Here is a 24,219-nt window from a genome sequence, read left to right as displayed (position 1 = left end):
CACCACCCAGAACATTAACACTGGTGTTTCCTGTTCTCTTTCTTCCATTAGCCCGTGTTTCCATGAAACTGATACTGTCTCTGTAAACACTTGTCTTTATAGAATTATGGGATCATAGAATCACTTACACTGGAAAAGAACTCTTAAGATCACCAAGCTGAACCATTAACCCAGCACTGCTAAGTCTACCAGTAAATAGTGTCCCACATCTGCAATTTTGACATATCAGTATATCCCTGCAAAATATCTTAGTTGTACCAAATCGACATTTCTGATAAACATTTTTAATACCTTAAGCTGCAGAATAATGTTAATGAAAATGAAATTAAATGTTAATAAAGCAGGGTTAAAGCTCTGTCTGAATTCACAAATTTTGTATTTTCCAGTATTATATTTATGCCAGTTTGTAATTTACAGAAAGAATAATCTATTTAAATTTATGAGAAGAGTATCAACAGCTAAATAAAATTTAAATTCAAGCTTAGTAAATCAATGATTGCTCAAAGTGGTGAAGTGATTTAATATGGTAATTCTTGTATCTTGTGTTCTTCTCTTCCATCCAAGGAGATTTCATTCTAAAAATCAGGATTTCAGCTAAAACTCTTTTCAAAAAGCAGCACATTTTATGCCTTCTCAGGACATTTTCCTGCAATCCTCATGAAGAGACAGTCTTCCTATCAGTTGCCTCAGCAATGTATTAATTTTAATGTTTTTTCTTGATTTCACTTCTTTTCATTTTACCATGCTCTCTGAGGTTGCCCCAGCCAATTTTTAATTATCTTTTTCCTTTTATACCACATTTAATACAATCTAATACCACATTTATACAATCTACACCATACCTTTTAATCCTCCATTGCCATTCTCTGTCTAGACAGAGCCCAAATCCCTAACGTAGGGATTTCTACAGCCCAGAATTCTTTCCAGAGGGTAATGGCATAAAGAACAGCCAGACAATCCACCTTGACTAATATCCTAACTATTAAAATATATTGCCTTGCTACATATTCACCTGGAAAGTGCTCAGGTATATGAATCCTCAAAGCTGGAGAAGATCTCTCAACCTAAGACCTCTCCAGTTTTTGATGAGTACATTCAAAAAGCCAAGGAACAGAAGTTGAGAGGCTGCACCCTTGCTGTAGGTGGTGTTGTTGAGCTGCCTCTGTTGCTGAAGGGCTTTTGTCCTACGTCAGCTGATTTCCTGATCCTAGTGGAGCTTAGGTGGAAGGTGGTCACCGGGTTGGTGACACTGAAATAATGCTAATACTCAGGAAAGCAGAAATGGAGGTCCTTGGAAGATTCTCAAGTCCAACAGGGACCTGAACAGGCTCCTGGTGGGGCTGGGTGCCCACTGTTTCTTCCTCTTTGGAATGAAACTACTCATATGTCAAGGTGTAAACTATCTGATCCCATAGTCATTAACATCTTACTTGCAGAAACACCATTTCATATTCAGCAAGTCTGCCTGTAAATAGGGGAAAATCTTTGATAAAGCTGTATGACAGAAATTGTGATATGCATGGAGCAGTCTAAAATAAGTATGATTATTTAGGACTGTAGCATTTGCAAAGAATTTGTATGTGTTTAATTATCTCTATTAACTGTATTGAAAGTTACATTGTATAAATCTTATTTACTTAAACTACTGTAAGTAGTTTAAAATTTATCTGTCTTCAGACCATTTTAATAACTTAAAGCTGTACATTTACATTACTTCTATATTGTATTTGTCCAACCAATACTAATACGGCAATGGTAATAACATAGCTGTATTTCAATTGTCTTTTAATTCTTAGCATGTGTTCTTTTGATGTCCAACATCAAAATGGCCGTATTAAAAAAAACACTCTTGCTATTTTTGTGTTATATTTGAGTTATTACATTACAGTGTTTTTCATCTTTTGGGTTTTTTTTGCAGGGCCTGAAGGGGCACTTTTTGAACATTCTGTAGAAACACCGCTTGTGAAAGCAGAAGCTTTTAAACAGCTTAGGTAAGAATTTATACATAAATCTAATAAGTAAATATTATTTTCTATAAATATTCACATTTTTTGAACATGTGATTTTCAACACAGAATTGCTAATAACTTTTTTCTGGTTTTTGTGACAAGTTATTATTTCGAAGGAAAATCATATATATTCTGCAATTTTGAATTATAATATGAATTGTTTGTTGCTGATGGTGAATATATTTAAAACCCCTGTGGAAAGATTTTCTGTAAACTTCTATTTTGCAGTTTTGAAAGACTTTGAAATATGACTTTTTCTACTTAGTTACAATATAAGTTGCTTGTCTGTAGTAGGTCATCAACCTGTAATTAGTCAAGGTTTTTGAAAACTAGTATCTGAGGAAGCAGACTAAGAAGAAAAGTTTGGAAATGCATGAAGCTCTAATGGATGAAAAGAATTAAAAAATGGTTGGGGCAACCTCAGAGACGATGGTGAAAAGAAGTGAAATCAAGAAAAAAACATTAAAAATTACTAAAAAGCAGTTTGGGCTGAGAAAATCATAATTAAGTACTTTGTATGTTTCAGAGCTACTTAATTCAAGGATAGGCTTTTTTTGTGCATTATTCTATTTAATTTTGAGTATCCCAAATTAGTTTATAATATGCTGGTTATGATGAGGTAATAAAGTCAAATTATATTCTCTTCATGAACATGTTATCTTTCATTTATATGCCAGTTCAAAGAAAGGTTTGAAATGAAAGCGGATGTCTTTAACAATTGCATTTCTGTCCTTTCATACCTTGGCAGTTTGCTACTTTTTTGTCATAATTTCTCCTTTTAGTTTTCCTCTCCAGTAGGGATAACTACTAGAGAGTAGTGGAGGCTGATGAAAGCTGTCAAAAACACTGTCTGTATCTTGTTGATTGAACTTTCAAATTGAGAATGACAAATGAGAGAGAGACTGTTAAGATAATTATTTTGATTATCTCATTTATATTTAAGATTTACTTTACCTTGTGCTTGCATTTGCAGACAGTATGAGCTCAAGGCATAATTTTTACCATTGATGTCCACTTTCAAAAATGTGTTTCTTCTGTTATGGTAGAATTTGGATGTGAGAGACTTTGACCAATATTCTGCATTTTAAGTATACATTGTCTGGTTTTATAGGAAGTGGATTCATTATGTTGTAAATTTGACATTTTCTGTGATTATCTCGACTTCATTGAAGTAGGAAATCAAATTTCTTAATTGCAAAATCAAGAAGCTCTCTGCAAATTTTGATTGGATATGTATCTATTATTTTCCATGGTTGTTACATTGCTTCAAATTCATAATCAATTAATATTTTAATAGGGTTAATATAGTTTTATTCTACATCTGTTACATTATAAGTTGTTATTTGCACTTTTGTTTAACAACAGTTGCAATGTTCCTGACTATATACAACTGTTGTTAGTATAATTTTTCTGCCTCTTTTTCAAATAGGATAACAGTAGGAAGGAAAACACTGAGCTTAATTCAAAGTGTTCCTAAAGTTCTCCTCCATGAATGAATTTACCTCACAGCTTACCTCTTAAGTGTTTCTTACCATGTCAATTATAAACAACTATTTTGATCTGGAATGTTGCTGTTTGTTAGCAGAGCTCAAATGTAATACATAAAATCCCACTCAGTTCTGCCTTTGATTAACTTAGAATAGTGAGAAGTACAGACTTCTCCAGAATTAACAGAAGTTTGCTAGTAATTATTGTGATGTCAGGGAACTAGTGACATGGCCACTGACCCACCTGTGACTGTATTTGACATGAATCAAGAGCTGCTAAACACCTGTGCTAGAAACTGAGTTAGCTTAACCCTAAGAAAACTGATTTTGTGGGCATTAGGCTGTGCAATGCATGCACCACTCACTTGTGCCAGCATAGAATAGCTTGGGCTGGAGGGGACCTTAAAGATCATCAAGGTCCAACCCTTCCTGCCATGGGCACCTCCCACCAGACCAAGTTGCGCAGAGTCTCACCCAGCCTGGCCTTGGACACCTCCACCATCCACAGCTTCTCTGGGCATCCTATTCCAGTGCCCTACTATCCTCACAGCAAAGAATTTTTTCCCAATATCTAATCTAAATCTTTCCTCCTTGCTCTATCACTACATGCCCTTGTAAAATATCCCTCTTTCCTGTCCTGGTAGGCCTTTATCCAGAGAAGTTCAATCCTTTAATTTATTGTCTTTTTCTGTCATAATCAGAGTCAAGTTTGAAAGTAGAGATGGCAATGAATTCATTTTTTCATGAAGGGCTTCTGGGAAGATTTAAGAAGGAAATGTACTGGTCTGCATTGCAGATGGTAAATGAAGATGTAGGCAGAGAAGACCATTTTGTCAAGCTGGAAAAAGGTTACTTTCAAGGGTAACCTTAAATGTCAGCATAAGCAATTCATGCATTCTGTTGTGAAGGAGGTCAGACAAATTTACCAAAAAATTTATATAATGCTTCATAAATATTCTGTTTCATTCCACATGGTTAAATACAGATACCTACCCACTGAAAAGTACTCCAATATGAAAATTTAAAATACAATTTTAAGTATGACTTTCCTATTTCAGATTTGAAGATGCTTCCTTTCCATATTAGGGTAGTGAGCGCAGAGTTATAGTTAATATAACATATTTGCTTACCTTCAGCCTTATCTCCACACTTTCACTATCTATTAATCGTCTGCTATTTTTCCTTTATTTTTCCTTCAGTGGTTGTGCTGTGCCATGTGAATGTGATATGCTGGATGAATGTGTTATAAAGTGCCACGGTCTGCAGCATTAAATGTGGGGAATAGTGTTTTGAGAAACCCCATCCACTACAAATGGAGTTGCAGGCTTCAAGGAGCTGACTGGAAAGCTGTTAATGCTCATAATTTTTCAGCTCTTGTCATATGAACGGGGGCCACATTCTTTCTCTGTCATTCAGATTTAGAGTGGGATTTCAAACAAAGCTGACACAAATGGCCTCTGAATTACACATTCTGCTGGCTTTCTTGTCCAAATGCCAAATTTCAAGATAGACTGCTTTTTTGGAAACAAAGAGATGTGTGTGTTAGAATGAACGTGTCTTTTTATAGCTAACTTATTGAGACAGAGCAGTGCAATTATACTGCGGTCAGTGACTGTCTTTTCATTTGCAATTTGTAGGAAAATTATAGAGTCCTTTTCAGTCTAAAAGATAGAATTTTTGACTCACTCATAAAGAAAAGGAGATGTGCTCGCACTTACTTCTAACTGGTAGGAAGAATTAAAACAACAAAACCTACATTTTAAGATTGTAGCTTTCCTAAGCTTAAAATGGCATTGCCTTTAATTCCTTTAATGGACTTCCTATATCTAAGTAAGATCCATAGTTTTCATTTACAATACTTGTTAAGACTTTAGGATCAGGTGGACACCTAAAAATGGGGCCTTGCATGTAAGAAGTGTCCAACAGACATCTCAAAGACGTGTTGAGAGTCACCAGGGAGGTTTGGATATATCCAGGAAATATCCTTCCCAGACAAATACCATTGAGGAGGCACCTGGTTGAATACAGCCAATTGTCATAGTGGGAACAGAAATATGTCAGTGATTGCTATGATCCAGCTCTTTATTCCTGCCAAGCTATTTTGTAGCCTTTTCCATGGCTCTTTGTGAGGCCTTGGACTTTGGTATGTATTTGGCACCTTGAGAACTTGCCTCAGTCAGGTCTCCTGGTGCTTCCTAAGAATTTATTTAGCTGACACCTAGAACTGGATCACAGCAAAGATTTAATGGAAAACAGAGATTTAATGTCTTCCTTCCCAGAAAAACCTGAATTTAAACAGAATTAGGAAAGCTCATGTTCAGACACATACCTTGTGACCCAAAATGTAGGTCAAAAATCTATAACAGCAACTACGGGAACTAGATGCTGTAGACAGAGACATTTATAACAGTTCCCTAAAAGCCATCTTTTCCCCAGGTTCCATATTAAGCACTGGAAATAGCCTCCTCTGATATTATCCCAAGTTTCATGCCAGCACACATACCTTTTTATATCCCCTGTTATCAAATAATATTATCTGTGAAAACTGGTGTCTAATTTTAGACATTTTTCCAGTCTGATGCTAAGCTTAGAATATTATTTAGCCTATAGCTGTATTCCTCCTAAATTTTTGTATCCTTGAATAACATGGAGTTCATACATAGTTTTGTCATTCTTTTACCATTTGTTTCTTGTGGTCTACATGGCTTGTGGTTTTCTAAGGGAAAACAGTGGATCAGCAAAACTCTTTAAATCTCAAAACAATGTTTCTGAGCTGAGCATTTGCATTTCCCAAACTTAAAAAAATGTGCTTACAAATGTGGCATTTTTCCATTTATCAACTAACTGTATACTATGAATAATGAATATAACACTTACAAATTCGTACTATCTTTGTTCTCATATTTGCTGTGTATGGCTGTTTGACTGCCAACAACTTTGCCTTCTGAGCACAAATCTTGTGGGAAATCACTTTTAGTACACTCAGCTTGTGGTATTCAGACTGTCTTTTAACTAAGGGTTTACATCCAAGTTCAGAATGATCCACATCATTCCACTGTTCTTGATTTTGGAAAGCTCTATAGCAGGAATGATATCACTGTTCCAGAGAGTCAACTTTTGTCAGGATATGATTATAAATTTATAGAGAGAGATATGTTACCAGAATATGGGTATATTTAATGGTTTATGGGTATATACTGAAAATATTTCAGTATTCCCCAGGGAAACGGATGTATTCTAAACAAATGTTTAATATTGGTATTAAATAAAACTTTAAATGTGTAATTTAAGGAAGCATTGTTTTGTGTTTAACTGAAATATCTGTCCAACACTTAAAAGCATAAAAATATATATGTACAGGTATGTGACAGAATATTGATAATTTGAAGGCCATTTGTATGGTTTCTAGGTATCTGGTTAGGCTAGATTACTGTACCATTACTAATGGTAGACTTTTCCCTGTCTATATATTCATGATTGACATACACCCTTTAATTTTACATCTGTTCTGTGGCATCCAGTAACTCTACTGATGTAGTTACGGTTTCTACTTATCTCAGATTCTTTCTGAAGTCTTATTTTTATCCTTTCCAGTCCCCATTGATATTTTTTTGCCTTTTGCACTTGAAGTATTTGCTATGGTTAAACACTGTCATTAGAGAGAAAGCTGGAAACTGAACTTGTTGAATTTTATGGCTGTATGAGTAAGAATTATGAAGGAAATGTAGAGAAATGTATAGAAGGCAACCAGGAGAAAAGCATTTACCAAATAATTGTTTAATCATAGTTGTAATACTAACGCTTGCATGCTAATTACCTAAAAATACCATCTAACCAATTGAAGTAATTTTGATTTGCATTCATTATGTAAATCAAAAGTCCAGTCAGTCAGAAGAGAATGAATTACATAATAGAAATTAGGAATAAGATTATGATTCAGTGTTTGCAAGGCACCTCTGCTCCCTGACTAGTGAGATACTTCTACTGCAGTGTGATTTTATGAGCCCTTGCCTTAATTTGATAGGTATAAATTTGCATTCATATACTTTTCATAATCAGGTTAACTAAGAATACCATAAAATATGTCTTTTGGAAGCTTTAAAGAATTAATTTCCATTCATCTGATGGACTAAAATGTGTAAAAAGGTGTCATTTAGAAGGATTGGATAGTACAGGGCATCATGTTGATCATCTTTTAAGAAGCATTTCTGACTTGGATATTTTAAAAAAATTCTTTTAGCAAAGTCTTGTGTATTACATCACATCTGGTTGTCTTGTAAGCAGTGATTTTACCTGTGTTAGTCCTAAAGTGAAAACAGTTTTGCAAGCACTGTCATAAATGACTTTCACTTACTCCAGTCGTATGGCTGATATTTTTCCTAAAGCCCCAGTTTTTCAGAGATGCCACTCAACACATCAAAACCAATAAAAGTTGTTTCTGCTCCAGAAACAGAAACACGGGGCAGTAATATAAGTATTTGCAATGGCTGCTTGTGTCAGTAGCCCAAAGAGCAAAGCTGTAATGATTAATGCACCTGTTGAACTGGGTCCCTGACAATGTCAGACTGCTCAGTGCATTTGCTAAAGTGAACTTGTCACCAGTGATTACAGCATATTCCACCAGAGCACAAGCCACTGTGAAAACTTGGTTAGTGATTGTCACAGTTTTAGACACCACCTTGCAGGTGACCACCTGGAGCCCTGTTTGAGCCTGATTGTGCTGTCACTGATCCAAGCTGTAATACTGAGTTGAGCAGATCATGCCTTGCATTATCTTTCACCTACATACATTTCTTCACATATATCAAGAGAACTGAGGAGGAGGCAGGAAACAGGAGACACCTACCATAAGGATGTGGGTGTGGGAAACGCTGGGAAAAGAAAAGGGAGCATTTCCTGCTAAGAGTGGCTTTTCCAAGATGTGTTGCACATGTACACCATCACTATTCACTCTTTGCCCTCTCCCTCAGACTGTGTGCACAGTTGTGATACTTCAGTTGTGAGGAATCTGATGACAGTGTGTCACATTCATCCTCTGTACTAACAATCACAAGAAGGAAAGGGTATGACCTGCTTTTCAGGAAAGCCTCTTCACTTGAGTGTTTGTTTTCATGGAGAACATGTGGACACCATGAACAGCATTTACTGAAGAACTCCAGTTACTTGAAATCTTGCTATGTTTCAGCTTATTAATAAAAAATTGCTTGAGAAACATATAAAAGAAAGGCATGGCAAATTTCAGCCTGGAAGGTAATTTTATGAAAATACTCATAAGGAAAATGCTAACCCCATTTTTTACAATGATGCAAGTGCTGTTATTATATGAGATTAAAATTTTATAATACAAGATGTTATTTTATAATATTATTAAAGTAATTTGAAAAATATAGCTATGCTGGGAACATCTGTTATGTGCCAGATGTAATCACATTCACTGGGGCCTTGGTCATTTTTAATTACCTGGAGAGTCAGCACATCATAAAATTGAGGTCATCACAAAGACCTCTTTTGAATTAGCTCTTACCACTGTTCATCACAACTGTCAGTCTTGAAAGAGGCTTCTATTTTAATCATGTCTTAGTCTTATCTTTAGTCTTCATTCCTTCAGCGACTCTGCATTGAGTGACAGTAGGCAAACAGGAAAAAACACCTCAATATTTAAAATGGATGGAGAACTAATAAACAAATAAGTACACTGAAATAATCATGTCTGCTGTGTTTTGGAATACGTTATAAATGTTGTTTTAAATTGCTTTTAGAGCCTTTTCAAAGTGCCATTAAAACTGGGAACTGTTTTATTCTTTTTTTAAGCGAAGATGTAAATGCATTTGTCCTAGAACTTTGAGCACTTCTTTTATGTGGCTTACATTTAAAAAAAAATTCTGTTAACCAAAACCTTGGGAGCTGGAAACATCTGTTATTCAAATCTGGCTTTGTAATTGTGCTTGTGCACAGAGATCCCCCCTAAGCCATAAACAGTATTAGTGCCTGCTGTGCTTATGCTGAACAATTCCCTTGAATCCAGAATCTCATAACTGAGCTTTACTGGAATCATCTGCTGCCACGCATTTCAGATTTACAACATAAATACACAACTAACTTGGAACACGTTTTATTTCAAGAAATAAAACTATGCTAAGAATTTTTTATTTAAATTACAGAAAAACATGCTGAAGAAAACACCTTCAAGAGCAGCAGATATTCCCAGTATTTAAGAATGGCACCCCAAAAGAGTGCAGGGCTTTGGGGTTCTGCGCTTGATCATTATCCTCAATCATTTTTAGCATAAGTCAAAATGAGCTTAAAAAAACCCAGTAGATTTATTTATTTAAAAATCAACCGTACTTCCTGTATGGAGTAGGGCTAAAAAGTGAAAATGTACAAAAACCCTTTCATCTGCATGTGCCTAACATTTTTTCTGATGCTAAATTATTTCTTCATTGTTCATGTATGTGATTTAGCTGATGTTTCAGCGCACATTCCTGGTTACCATTCATCTCTTACATATTTAGGCTGCATTCATGCAACTCAGTCCAAAGCTAAAGGACCTCTGTGTGCCCAGAATAAGCAGATGCATCTCAGATGTCCATGCAGGTTTAGAATACTCCTCTCTCTGCAAGCAAAATCGTTCATTCATTCATTCATTCATTCATTCATTTACTGAAGTGGAAAAGGATTCTCCCACAAGCCACCCACACAGAAACTAATATTCCTGGAGCATGGCCCTGGGGGTTTACAACTGTTTGGGCAGATGTTCAGGTGGAGTTGATTCAATTTATTTGGACATCTAGGTGCAGATACCTGTACTGCATCTCATCACTTTTGGTGGAAGGCAACAGGTTTTGTGAGGGCATTTTACCGAGATATCTGAAACAAAGCATATTATTTATGCTCTAGCACTAGTTCTTTCTTTCTTTCTATTAATTTTGAAGGATGAATGGGGGATCAATGGCATTTCTTTAGGAATCGTACACTTGCCAACTACACCATGTTTGGTTAAGGTCTGAGGAAATGAAAATTCATCACACGAAACGAGGCACTGTGCTGGGAAATGTTCAAATTGCAGAATAAAGGCTTTCCACGTGGAACCTAGTATTTCATAAATTCATCTAAATTGCTAATCATGGTTTATATAACCACGTGACTAGGTTTAGAAATGGCTGCCAGTTGTTACTGATTCTTGTTTGATATCAGGCATGAGGTAATGAGTCCTTCCAAGCTAATCATTTGCTTGGAATGCTATGAATTTTTCTTTTCAGGAAAGTCATGACGCCATCATATTTACCTAAAAGAAGTATCCTTTCTTAGTTGGTAAAAATCTGTGGTTGTCTTATACTCACTAAAGACTTGGGCAATTTCAAATACAGTCTGTTTGCCTTGCTGTCAAGTTTCTGAATATCTTCTTCCTTCAAAACCTTCCCTATATCAAAACCTTCCCTGCATCAAATTCAGATTCCTTTTTTATACCAGTCTTGATAACTGTGCATCCCCATGTATTTACATTTATATTTATTATCTCCTACAGTTCTTCCCTTGGCTCCTGTAATTCTTATTTTGAACATTTTTCTGGTTTTCTATCCTACACAGCACACTTATCTCTAATGTCCTCCTTTAAGTGACTTATTTCTTAAAGCTTATGATTATTCAAATATTTATCAGAAAAATAGCACAATCTCTCTTTTCTTCTAATCTGAGGTCATCAGATTGCCCACAGTCTGAAACACAACAGAATAAGAAAGCCTTATATTGGTAGTGCTTTTCTGTCATGGAATCCTTAGCACAGACATCATTAGAAGAACACAGTCCAGGTTGGTTTCCTAGATCCTGCATCTCTAATGTTGGAATATGTAAAAGTGAGACACCCTGATGCAGCACTGGGGCACATAACAGACTTGACTCCAAATCCAAGATCTTGGAGCTATAAGCTTATATTAAGTCCATGGATAAAATTATTTAAATATAGGCATAAATAAGGATAAATGGATTAATTTATCTACAGACAATTAAACTTAAAATAGAATCTGATTAATTATGCTTTTACTTTCTCACAATGATTGTCTTAACTTAAAAAGCATAGAGTCTAAGATCCGTTACTGCCATGGCTCAATATTCCAAAAGGTCATTACAAGATTGTTTTAACTTTAGATTGTTTTAGCATTCCCTATAGGGTACTTATTTGAGCTTAATGAGTATTTGTGATCTGATTTCTTTGTTTCTCCATTACATGAATTGATAATTTCACAGTGACTCCCCTTCACCCCAGCCAAGCTCAGTAAGCCCAGCTCTGTTGTGTGTGATGAAAACTCCTTCCCAAGAGTTAGAAGAAAGGGAAATATGAAAGTGGTTCAGTGAGGATTTCTTACCCTCCAGATATGAGAGCTCAGCCCTGAAATGGTTGAGTAATGAAGTGCTCCTAGGCCTTACCAAGAGAGGCCTCTGGGAGGGGAGTCTAATAAACATGAAAGAAAGGATCCTGCAGCAGTATTATACATGCCGTACAGAAGGCCTGAACTGCAATTAGTAATGACTTGCTTGTGTTTCATGACTGTCTTTGTTCATGAATGTGATTGTTCAGCGAAAGAAGATTACCAAGAAAAGCAGAGCCTACTACAGCATTGTGTAGTTATTTCAGGGTAGTTCTGCTATTATGAAAGTATTTGGGATGTTTCAGAAAATAGACACTCTGTCTATTTTCAGAGGTCAGAGGTGTTACAAGCTGCCAGCAAAGCACAGCACAATTTGAGCCTTCCCCAAGTGATTGGAGGCAAAATGATGGACCTTCCAAAATGACATTTTCATTAGTGCATTTAAGCAATAAAGAGAAAAACCAAAAAAAAGAGGTTACTTTTAAAATCAAATTAGAACAGATTGCTCTATCATTTTATAGTCTTTAAGTTACAACACAGGATCACTGAAGTTTTTTTTTTTTAAAGCTTCAGAACTCCTGGAAAAATTAGGTGCTTTATGAACAGCTGCTTATATTCCAGCCAAATAATTTTTCTCTAATGGAGTTCCTGAGTACATACACTTCCCTCTAAACAGATATTTTCATAGTATGTTTCTCTGAATTCACTTGTATCCTATGTGTTTTCTTACAGTGTTATCAGACAACTTTCCTCTATTTTCACAAGAGACTGGTGATTTTTTTCATTATGGGCGCAAAACCTTTATTTGAGTTAATAATTTTGGCATGGTTAAGTTGAAAGCACAGTTTTAATATTAATCTGTATCTCATGCTACTCTTAAGTTTTCCTGTAGATTTTTCTGCAATGGAAGAGCCAGATTCACTTGATAGAAAATTATTAAATGTTCTTTATTTTAAATTTTGAGATAATTGTTGTTAAATTTTGATTCATTAAAAATATTCTAGTTTGAATATTACATTTTATTGTGGCATAAGTAATAAATTAACTTAGTGTTCAGTGTATAGGAACTGTAGATATTGACATTGGTCTTACTAAAACACAATATGCATCCTAGTTCAGACAAGTCCCAGAGGCAATAGTCCTCAGAAAATGATTTTTTTGATCTAAGCTACAGAAATTGGGAGATAGATTATAACCATTGACCAACTAATGGGCTTGACAAGGAAAAATGGATGCAGCTTTTCAGCCAATTTTTCTCATTATGTTTCATTTAGTTTAAGTCAGTGAAATTCAGACTTAGAATATCAAAGTGAATGAAGGCAATATGGAAGACAATATCATCCAGGTGGGAAGCGATTATTCCACCTCTTAATGAAGGAATTCAATAGGTGTGATGCAAAATGGGACCTTTTAGAAAGAAAAATCAGTCAACATTTGAAAGATTTATAGAAGTTATGTCAAATCAGAATTTTGTGCTAAAGCTTGACTAAGTAACTGCTATATTTTCATTATGCAGAAACTTCCCGGGGAAGAAGATTTAATGAGTCATGAGTATTTTCTATTCTTTGACATTCAGTAAGAGCTATCACAGCTTACTGTTGAATACTGATACTTCCGTGTCCTCAAGATAGACACAGTTGATGGAATATGCTGTGAAACTCATTTTTCCTCTTTGCAAGGAGATGTAATTTTAGGAGCTGTTCCAAAGAAAATGCTTTTACAAAATACAGAAATGAGGCTTATAACGAGACTGAGATCTCAGTCCTGTTGTTTTGTCCTTCTTTGCCTTTGGACCATCTGGCAAGCAGCCAAAACCACAAGGCAGAACACCAAGATGCTCAAGTTTGGGCAGTCATGTTCTTGCAACATCCTGATTTCCGTCCCCACTCACCTGACCTCAAAACAGCAAGCTGCTGGGAGATAAGTGAATATGGGTGGGGATTGGCAGTAGACATTACTCCATGCCTGCTGCTCACTCTCCACCTCCAGAACTCCAGCCCAGTTTTGCTCAGCTCATGTCAACAGGAATCCAGATTCCTCATAAAAAAAGGATATGGTTTGAAATTGTGTGTACTGCACCATAAATAAATGCTGACAGCCTCTTTTTGCTGTGTGACTAGTGCATGCTCTGCCTAAGGTTTACTCTCTTACAATGTCTAGCTGCATGGCTGGGGAATTAGACTGCTTTCAGACTAATCAAAAAGTCAATATACTCCTATTGCCTTTTAAAGGTTAACGTACATTCAAAAAGCAGGGATCAAAGCAGACATCTACAGAGAACCAAGGCCAATTAAGCCCACAGAAACCTCTAGGTTGCTTTTTTGCCTTTCAAAACAGTAGTTCCTTGACAGGTTAAAGATTTTCCTTTTTCCCCTTTTTCCCTCATGTTTTTTTTCTTCTCTTCATTTCTTGCCTTTTCTATTCATCTTTTGCTCCATGACCTCTAGTCATTTTTTAATAAAAAAATACTATAGTAATTTATTGTTTAATCATCATAATTTAATTTCTGTTCCCCTTAAACCTTTACAAAGTCAAATGAATTCTGGGGCAGGTGTTCATGGCAGGATTTCTTTTTGCACACCAAAGGTATATGAGGGTCTCTTCCTTACCTGATGATGTGAGAAAGATGTTTTGATTATAGAATCATAGAATGGTTTGAGTTACAAGGGTCTTTAAAGGTCATCTATTTCCAGCCCCCTGTCATGAGCAGGTACACCTTCCACTAGACCAGGTTGCTCAAGGCCCTGTTTAACCTGACCTTGGACACTTCCAGGGATGCACAATTGTTGGGTTCACTACAAAACTAGAGCTAGTGTTGATCCTGGACCTGTTTAGTCCAGTTACACTAATCCTGATCTTCCTTAGACAGGTGCTGGGAAGAATGCATACAGATGGGCAACTTCTGTCTAAGGTCATACGACTGAATTCTCTTGCCGTTGAATTCAGGAGAGATGATGACTCCTGAGCTGGAAAGGTCAAAAAGGGGTCAGAAGGAAAGGATAAACAATTACCCAAGAGCAAGCTGATTCCTCAGTCCTGCTCTAAGGGTCAAGCAACCCCAAAGCACAATAGGAAACTTGTGGTACTCTTTCTTCAGTGCTAGAACTAGCTTTCTAATACCTTGTGGTACTTAAAAGATCTGTAAGATATCCTGACTCCTGCCAGACCAGGATGGAAAAAGAGATCAATATTCCTGCAGGATGCACAGGCAATATCACCTGCTTCTTTACCAGAACTGCTGCAGGCTGTCCCTGCCCTCACATGCTCCTTAACAGCCAACTGGGCAATTTCAGGTGATCTTACATCTCCACAAATTAGCAACATGCTTATAGGAAACAGGAAATCTCCAAGCCTTTTGTTTGTTGGGATGGTTTCAAATCCAGAGCCTGGATGCTGTCGAGGTTCCCTCAGAATATTTTTTCACACAGACCTTCATGAATTATTTAGCATAGCTCAGCACCAAATTTTTTTGGCTGCCAGACAAGACAGTATAGTTGACTCCTGGAACTCTTACCAACAAGTAAATATTATCTTTGCTGTAATTAATTGCAATGGACTATGGAGAACCAATATACAGCAAATGATAGCTGTAAAAATATTACCAGGGACCACCTATTGCGTCACCCTTCCCTGGCTTTTGGAAGCTGACATGGTGCAGTTTCTCAGACTGCAGGGATCAGGGTGAAGGCAAAGTAACTATTCTGCAAGTAGGCCCAGGTGTGGCTTGCTTTGCCTTACAATCTGTGGGTATGTGTACTTGAGTGTCTAAATTCAAATTAGAAACATGATTGGGAGAGAAATCTCTTAATGGCCTGTGAGTTCTCCACATCTTGATTTTCATTGTGGAACTGTTTGGGGGACATGGACAGGGTAACATTTGTGTTAAACTATTCTGAAAGCTGTGATCTCGTGGACAACTCCTAATGTGCTCCAACCTTTCTGGGCATCCAGTTGGCAACACCTAGTCCAGAGTTCTCCTCAGGACACACATAATGGGCTGTCAGGTCCTTGGCATCAAATGTTGTGCTGCCCAGATCAATTTCTCTTGCACCACACCCATTGCTAATTGACCCTGGCAGCTACTGCAGTACCTAGAAGCTACTCATAAGTACAGAATCCATCTTCCCAAGTGAGATAGAGGCTGTGACAGATGTAACATTTAGGACAGCACATTAGATAGATTAATTCCCCTAGATGGAAAAGATCATTCACTTCATCCTGTTAAATGTAATTCATGTGTCTGTAAGTTAAAAAAAAAAAATATAAAGTGACTGGTAACAATATATTCCCTCATCATTCTAATGCACAAATTCAAACATTATAAAGTCACCAAAAACTCTTAAGACAATTAATTTCTTCCCTCTTACTCTCCAAGCACCCTCCATCATTTGCAAACAAACTGAATTCTTGTTTTGTCAGGACACCTGAGAGACGCACATCAGTGTGGGGGCTGAGAAGAGACTTCAAAGTCAAGGTTCAACTTAGACTGTTTCTACACAAAGTGCCCATTTCCCTTTGAGCGCATCTGGACTCCAGACATCAAACTTTTGAATACTGTACAAAGAAATGCATCATTAGTGTTATTGACTCTTGCCTTTGCTAGAATCTCGCATATTACAGTTCACATCTCTGATTCACAACAGTTTGCATTGCCAGGAAGCTTCAATGACGTGCTTAATTAGGCAAATCCAGGCTGAGTCAATCTAGAAATAGGACCTGTATAAACAGCAGAAATTTAGGTTTGTGATTAATATAGCAAATGTAATTCTGCCATGTAATTTAAATTATGTGTATGTCATATCATAAATCTAAGTGCTTCCGAAGTCTGTAGGCTTCGTGCCAGCATTAATTTTTGTAGAAAGTAAGAAATATTTCTCTCGTGTTTGATTGCTTTTTAAACTCCAGGTCTGATATACTCTCAGAAGTTTGTCCTTGTCTGCTGTCTTGTGATATTTAATGGAGTTTAAAAATAAAAATTTATGCCTACTTATAGTTTGCTTGTATAGGTGATATGCATTACAAAAGAACATGAGGTATTTCAGCCTTTAAAGCTTTTTGTTAAGACAAACTATGACGAAGTTATATTTGACTACTTTGACACTAATTTATGAAAATACATTAAATTTTAAAGATTGAAAATAGAAACTTTTTTAATTTTTCAGTATATAATGCATACAAATGTGCACTGAAAAATATTCCCATGAAGCAGTCCTCCCACATTAATCACTCAGGGGAGAGCTGATTTTCTATTTCATAGAGGTATCAATTTAGAGATCTAAAGCAAAAATTCATACAAAAGTTGTTAAATTCCAAACACTGCTTAATAAAGATTACTAATACTATATTGGTTGTCTGATTCAGAACAAACTTGTTCTCATGCCCTGCTACACAGCAGGATCAGGACAAAAGTTTGTGCTATCTCAGGTTCATGGAGTGAGGCATCAAATTGTTTTGCGGGTATGGTCTCAATATGGGGCCATGATGCATTTACCCATTGTTAGTATTTTATTTATTTATCAGTCTGGAGTTTAAACTAATTGAAGGTGATGAACCCAGGAGGTGTCAGGGAGAGGCAGATCATAGAAATGTAAAGTTGTAGAATGGTTTGGGTTGGAAGGGATCTTTCAAGATCAGAGAAGATAGAATCTTCTGCTAACTCTGGCCAGCAGTGATAAGCCAGTATTGCTTGAGCTATTTTCAGATTTGAGGATAAAAAATAAAGTTTCAGTGACTGTGCTTAGATATCATGGATTTAGGTTTTAAGTTATCAGCTGGATTTAGCTTCTTCAGAACTCAAAAATACAACTGAACTTCCTCACAAGCACAAACTGTCTTCTTTTACATTCTGGTTTTAATAAAGTAACAGGAAAACAAAAAGAAAATGAAGACTTGATTCTCAGTAAATTAGACAGTTAATTCCTGCCAATAATTGGCAATCAGAGTCTGGACTCACTACACAATGCATTCCCAGTAAAGGACCTGCTTGGGCACAGCTTCTACTCGCCCAGTCTGGCAGCTGTGGAGCACCTGTGGAGCCAGCACAACATCTGCTGGGAGTGCAAGCACACACACACACACCCCCCTCTCCATTTCTAGAAGACACAGTGGATGAGAACAAGCAGGCTTGGGAACAAGTGTATCTGTGTTCTGCAGTGTGGATAGAGCCCACATTCTTTGGTATGTGTCCAGAGAATAGGAAAACCGCACATGTAAACAGGGACCACAGTTGTCTCCCTTTCTCTAGTCTTCATATTCACCTGTTTAGTGTTGGCTGGTGTCATCAGGAAGCGTGAGTGATGAGCAAAACCTAATAGGTATAAATTCTGATCCTGCAGTGCCTCCAGATGAAGCAGTTCTAGGTAATGGTCAAAAGAAGCAACATAATCACTAGGTTTTTGCTAGGATTGGGCTTTTTTTTTCCTTCTCATGATTTCTAGTTAGTACTTCTATCCCTTCTACTTAGCATGGAAATGATACCAAAATTCTGAAGAAACAAAGCCTTATCTCTTTGAAGAATAAAAATCATTATTCCTGCACAGCTGATCCGACGAGGTGATTACTCAGATAATACAGTGCCTTCCTGCCATCTTGTGGCCCTGCAGGGTTTGCAACTCCCTGTTTGTTATACTGTATAATTTTTATTTCAAATTAACAGTTGTTAAGTTTCAGGTGTCATCTAGTTAAACAACACATACACAAAGAGTGAAATCTCAGTCTAGCTAATTGCAGTGTCAGGAATCAGTGTCAGAAATTGCAGTGTCAGAATCATTGATTTTAAAAAGTTCCAGACTGTATTAATTGTATTTATTTCAATGTCTTATTATGTCAAAAATGAAAACAAATTTAAACTAATGTAAAACTGGCTTTCAGGTTAATAGATTAAGTTACTGTTGTACTGAAATAATCTGCAGTTATGTATGAAATAGTACCTTGCATTTGTATTATGAATTAATCTGTATTTTTCATTTGGGATGCTTTGTTGGTTTTCAAAATAGCTACCTCCTTTTTCAAGTCTGCCTGAAGGAAAGGAAAAATGCATCTTATATATGACTTCAGAGCCTGCAAGAGCTTGTTCAATGTTTACTTACTTTTCTAAAATAAAGGAATGTATGAGATCATGCTACTGTCCAATTTCCTGCTCCTGCTTTTAGGCTGGAATCACCAACTCGATCTTTGAGCATGGATGCACCACGAGGAATTAATATCAAAGCACAAGCTGGGAATATTGAAGCGCTTTCCCAGATGGATATCAAACTACACAGCAGTGATGGCGTGGTGAGTACAAGCCCTTCTTTTCCATAACTGTGGTCAAATTCTGTTAATTTAATTCCTCAGGTTTTAGGTGGCAGAATATTAAAATTAATAATGCCAATAATAAGACTTTTATTTATGTAAATAATACTACCAACAGACATAATGTTGTATTAGCTTAGAGAGATGTTTTCTAATGAAACTTGGATACTGCTTAGCTCCCTTCTAGTACAGTGATTCCCAGGCACCCAGTGGAGAACCTTGGCTCAGAAGCAGACGCAGCCCCAGAGTGGCAAAATTGAGTGAAGTTCTGCAGACATCATTAACAGCAGGCAGCATGCAGCAGCCTATTTATCTCCTCTGCAAGGCTGGACTGTGCCAGTTCTTCCACAGAGGAACTACAGACCAACCCACGTCCATCCTTAACCAGCTGGCTCCATGGTGAGGCCTCAGCACTCAGGCCAGGACAGACCTGGGTCCAGCAGCAGTGCTTGTGTCCTGCTCTTCTGTGTGCAGGCAGGGACCCTGTCACTTACGTTAGAATCATAGGGTGAATTGTGCTGGAAGGGACCTTAAACATCATCCAGGTCCAGTTTCCCCTGCCATGGACAGGGACACCTTCAACTAGACCAGGCTGCTCAGAGCTCAATCCAGTCTGGCCTTGAACACTTCCACAGTTTCTCTGGACAACCTGTTTCTGTGCCTCACCACTGAAAGAAATTCTTTTTTATATCTAATCTAAATCTGTCTTCTTTCAGTTTAAAACCAGTATCCCTGATAAAGGGTCCCTCCCCAGCTTTCTTGTAGGCCCTCTTTAAGTACTGGAAGGCTGCAATGAGGTCTCCCCAGTGCCTTCTCCATGCTGAACAATCCCAATTTTCTCAGCCTTTCCTTGCAGGAGAGGTGCTCCATCCCTCTGAGCATCTTCATGTCCCTCCTCTGAACTCACTTCAACTGACCCATGTCTTTCTTATTTTGGGCCCCCTAGAGCTAATGCAGCCCTGCAGGTGAGCTCTCACCAGAGCAGAGCAGAGGGGCAGAATCCCCTCCCTTGCCTCTGCCCTTGCTGCTCCTGTTGCAGCCTGGGATGTGATTGATTTTCTCGGCTGTGAGCCTGCATCGCTGGCTCATACATAGGTTTTCATTTGTCAATACCCCCACATCTTTCTCCTCAGGCCTTCTCTCAATCCATCCATCATTCTGCTGGTATCCATTCTGGGGAGTGCCCCAACACAGGTGCAGGACATTGCACTTGGCCTTGTTGAACTTCACGAGTTCTCTACTAAGAAGAGGGTGGGCACCAGCTTATTCCTGTCCTGTGTTTATGTCTGCCAAGAGCCTAGGGCTCAGAGAAACTTTGTATATAACAAGTCCTGTGTAAGAGGCAGTTCTTAAGCCTCTGCCTAGCCAAATTCAACTTGTCTCATGGCACATTATTGCTTTACCATCTCTAACAACCCTGTTTCTCCTGCTTTTTCCCACACAGCTTTTGCTGGATGCTGAAACCGTGCGACTGCCCAAGCTGCCTGAGGGTACAAGGGGTGGATCTGGGATTTCTCAGGGGCTCTATGAAATCTGTGTGTGTCCAGATGGAAAGCTCTACTTGTCAGTGGCCGGCGTGGGCTCCACTTGCCAGGAATACAGCCGAGTCTGCCAGTGAGGCGCCCCAAAAGGCCACACACCCCCTTGGGCATCTGGGTTTTGTATTACTCCTAAAGAGCATTACTGAAAGCATATTTTTCAGCATTTTAGAAACAAAGTACTTACAATTTAGGAAACAAATCTGCATCTACAGTTCTGGAATACAGGGTGTAAGGGGAAGAAGAGCACAAATGACATTTCCATTTCAGAAGAATGACTTGAATCAAATTACATGTTTTGTCAGTAACATTTGGAAAACAGCCTTACAGAGAGTATCAAAAATAAAACAAATATGTTTCCTTGCTGAACTATTATTTAGTCAGATGATTATGTCGTTGTTCATATTTTTGAGATCCATGGGTTTTTCCTCTCACTACATGTAAACACTTACTGTATTAGTGGGTGAAATGAAATTGAGAGAACTACTTGAATTATTTGTAAGACAAAGCATTATTTGGAAAATTCAGAAAGTGCCAGCAAATGGTCTATGCAATTTTGTTCTTGCAATAACACAAGATAGAAAAATGTGGTATTTGTATGAGTTCTGTGTAAAAGATGTTAATTTGCTGATAGCTTTCTGTTTTAATTTGGCAACACATATTCTGATTTGCTTCTTACTGAGATTCATACAAAAATAACTAATGCAAAAAGCTCCAGAAGTCATGAAGGCCTCTCTGTGTCTCAGATCCATTCACTATAAAACAGAGAAATATGTTAGTGTATTTTATAATAGCATTGTTTGTTCTACTGCCTGTACCATCATATTCATTCAAATCCTTTTTTATTTTAGGGCATGCTAATTCAACAAGGCAATCTGTTGTGCCAGCTGGACTAGTAAACAAAAAAAATGTGTCTTCAGATTGTCTGACACAAGGAACTCTTTGGGCAGTGGGAAAAAATCCTTTTATGCAGCCAACAGATTTTGATTAAGAGGAATAATTCATTCCCATCTGCACCTGTTTACTGGTATTTCTGATCCTGTCAGACTGGGACTCCATCACAAACAGAGAGAGTAAAACTGTTATTATTTTTACATTAGGATTTTAGATAAAAAAATAAATGCTCACCAGAGCTGACAAACCGTTTATTGGCCTTGTAAAGAAACACAACTGCAGATCCATTCCCCTGTACAGTGTTGCACTGAACACAAATAAATTGTTTGCACATCTCTGGGTAGCAAGATTTGTATTTAATAGTCTGTTGTTTAAACCTCATGGGTTTTTAATTCCTTTGATGCTGTTTTGTATATACTTTATGATCTTATTATCCAGGAAGGAGCTATCACATAGTGCCTTGGCGTCTATTTACAGAAGGATTTTAACCCATAGTGTTAGTAAACCACGAATGTCCACCTTTTGGAAAAAAAATAATCACCATCCTTAAAACAAAAGAATCGGGACAAAAAAACTACTAACAAACTTGCTACTTCAGCTCTGGTGAACAAGGGAAGAAAACCAGCACTTGGATGAGATCCCCAGGTACACACAAAAGCCTGGGCTGAGAAAGAGAGTCCCACGTTAATATTTTCCGCTATTATTGTGGCAAAGCCCAGGGCAGTCCCTGTTTCAAGGGCTGCCTTTGCAATTTCTCCAAGAGTCTGATGTACAGAACTGAAACTGCCCTTCAGCAGCAGGGTGGAGCCCTCAGCAATTAATGCAAACTCCCAAGAACTCCAGTAGAGCGATTAGGAAACACTTAAGGTGAGCTTAGGCAAGTGAAGCAAGGGTTCACATGTTATCTGGAGAGTGCTCCAACTGCTCTTACATTGCCTAAAGGAGAAGTAGGAAGCCACACATCTTCCATATCTGAAATTGCCTTTTCTTGGACTTAGACTCATTCACTTACTCTGTGTTCAGGAGTGAGTCCAAGGCTGTTGGCCATAAGGAGAGAAATGTTTATCTCCACAACTGTATCTCTTGACAATATCTGTCTCTAAGGCTAAGCCCTCAGCTGAGGTACACTTTAACAGAAACCTGTCTTCAGTATTCCTTTAAAGTCAGTTTAGGTGGTTCCAGCTCCATGCACAAGCTTTTACAAACCAAAACACAAGCAGACTTCATTGGATAGAAAGTTTGAGTACTGAAATAAAGGTCAGCAAATACCATTGCATGTGCCAGATACCTAAAAACTGCTGCTAGGCATAACTTGGAGAACTGTAATGTCACCAGTCTCTTACAGGTGTAGTATTAACAGCAAAACTGGGACTTGAGTCCTTAGAAATTTCAGCCATTGTTCTGACATCAAGGAACATATGCCCATTTCCGTGGAGTATTGAACAAATAATTCACTATTGTAACCCCTAAATATTAGCCAGATACTGCAAAATAGTTAAAATCTCCTTGTTCTGCTGGCAGTAGAAGCACATCACTTCAAGTTATACATTTTAAGCTTTTGTTTTGGAGGCACATTTTCAAATGTGATTTGCCAGTTAATTCACAGCAAGGGACCGAACTGAGGCCTTCCAGGCAAAAATAACCTGACCCCTAAAGAGCTAGGAGAATCAGGGTGCAGTCCCCTGGCTGGTAACACTATTAAGCAGGATGGCACTTCATTTAGACACTGCAATAAGTACCACCTTCCTTGTGGAAATAAATCTTCTGGACTTGCTTCATTTCACAGGTGGAGTCTAAGTAGTACCAAAACCTAAAGAGGTCTGCTGTACCCTCAGCACTGCCATCACACAAATCACCAATGTGATCCTTTTCATTGCTTAAATTTGATTCTTCTTTTCATTATGCTACAACACTGACATCAGAAGTATTGTTCCATTATAGAAGTTGTGCACATAAAGCGTGGCTGGCGACATCTTGTTACTGACTACTTTTTTTCTTTTAGGTGTGATTAGTAGAGAAACAAAATTTATGCTAACATTACCAGAGTATTGTCAGCTGATGCTACAATCTGAATGGCTGTTAATCTCAACAGAGGTCACACATCACTAAATTATAATTTCTGATATCTCTGTGTGGATGTCTATTTCCCCCTCTTTAATACTTCAAAATTACTGTTTCTACTTGAATCAAACTTTAGTAATTAGTTAGAGTAACAGAAAATTATGGCACAGGGAAGTGAGAGTATGCAGTTCTCTAGTTTATTTCCAAAAGCATTATCCAAATGGAGAAGAGAAAAAACATCACTACCAGCATAGTGAACTGATTTGTTTGCATATTTACTCCCTCAAAAAGAATTATTTACAGCCGTTCTTGCAACTGGTTGCAATTGTTACAGAGTGGAAAAATGATAGAAAAACTTCACTGGTGATTGCGCAAACACAAGCTTTTTTTGTCCATTTCACAATCCTTTAGTATTTGCAGTTGTCTTATCTTTATATAGCTTTATGCAAAAGGAAATTGCAAGAATTGGAAACCAAGTTCTTGAATAAACTTTATACATTTTGAACAGTCTGCTTCTGCTTTTGTATTCAAATGAAACACAGCTTAAATGAATGTTTTCATTTTTAAAACA

At 37.5% G+C, this 24,219-nt stretch overlaps 1 protein-coding gene across 7 annotated transcripts in view; it reads left to right on the top strand.

Annotated features, from left to right (window-relative positions):
* Positions 1-24,179, top strand: part of SGCG (sarcoglycan gamma) — a 104,891-nt gene extending 80,712 nt beyond the window's left edge. For all 7 annotated transcript variants that reach the window (XM_030955045.1, XM_030955026.1, XM_030955054.1 and 4 more), the window contains 3 exons: positions 1,919-1,991; positions 19,014-19,137; positions 20,600-24,179. In XM_030955045.1, coding sequence (XP_030810905.1) covers positions 1,919-1,991; positions 19,014-19,137; positions 20,600-20,773 — 371 coding nt within the window. In that variant the 3' untranslated portion in view covers positions 20,774-24,179. The remainder of the gene's footprint in view (positions 1-1,918; positions 1,992-19,013; positions 19,138-20,599) is intronic.
* The last annotated feature ends 40 nt before the right edge of the window (positions 24,180-24,219 follow it).

The sequence above is a fragment of the Camarhynchus parvulus genome, chromosome 1, assembly GCF_901933205.1.
Source record: "Camarhynchus parvulus chromosome 1, STF_HiC, whole genome shotgun sequence".
Lineage (NCBI taxonomy): Eukaryota > Metazoa > Chordata > Aves > Passeriformes > Thraupidae > Camarhynchus > Camarhynchus parvulus.
Note: the sequence above shows the minus strand (reverse complement) of the source record. Positions and strands in the feature narration are given on the sequence as shown.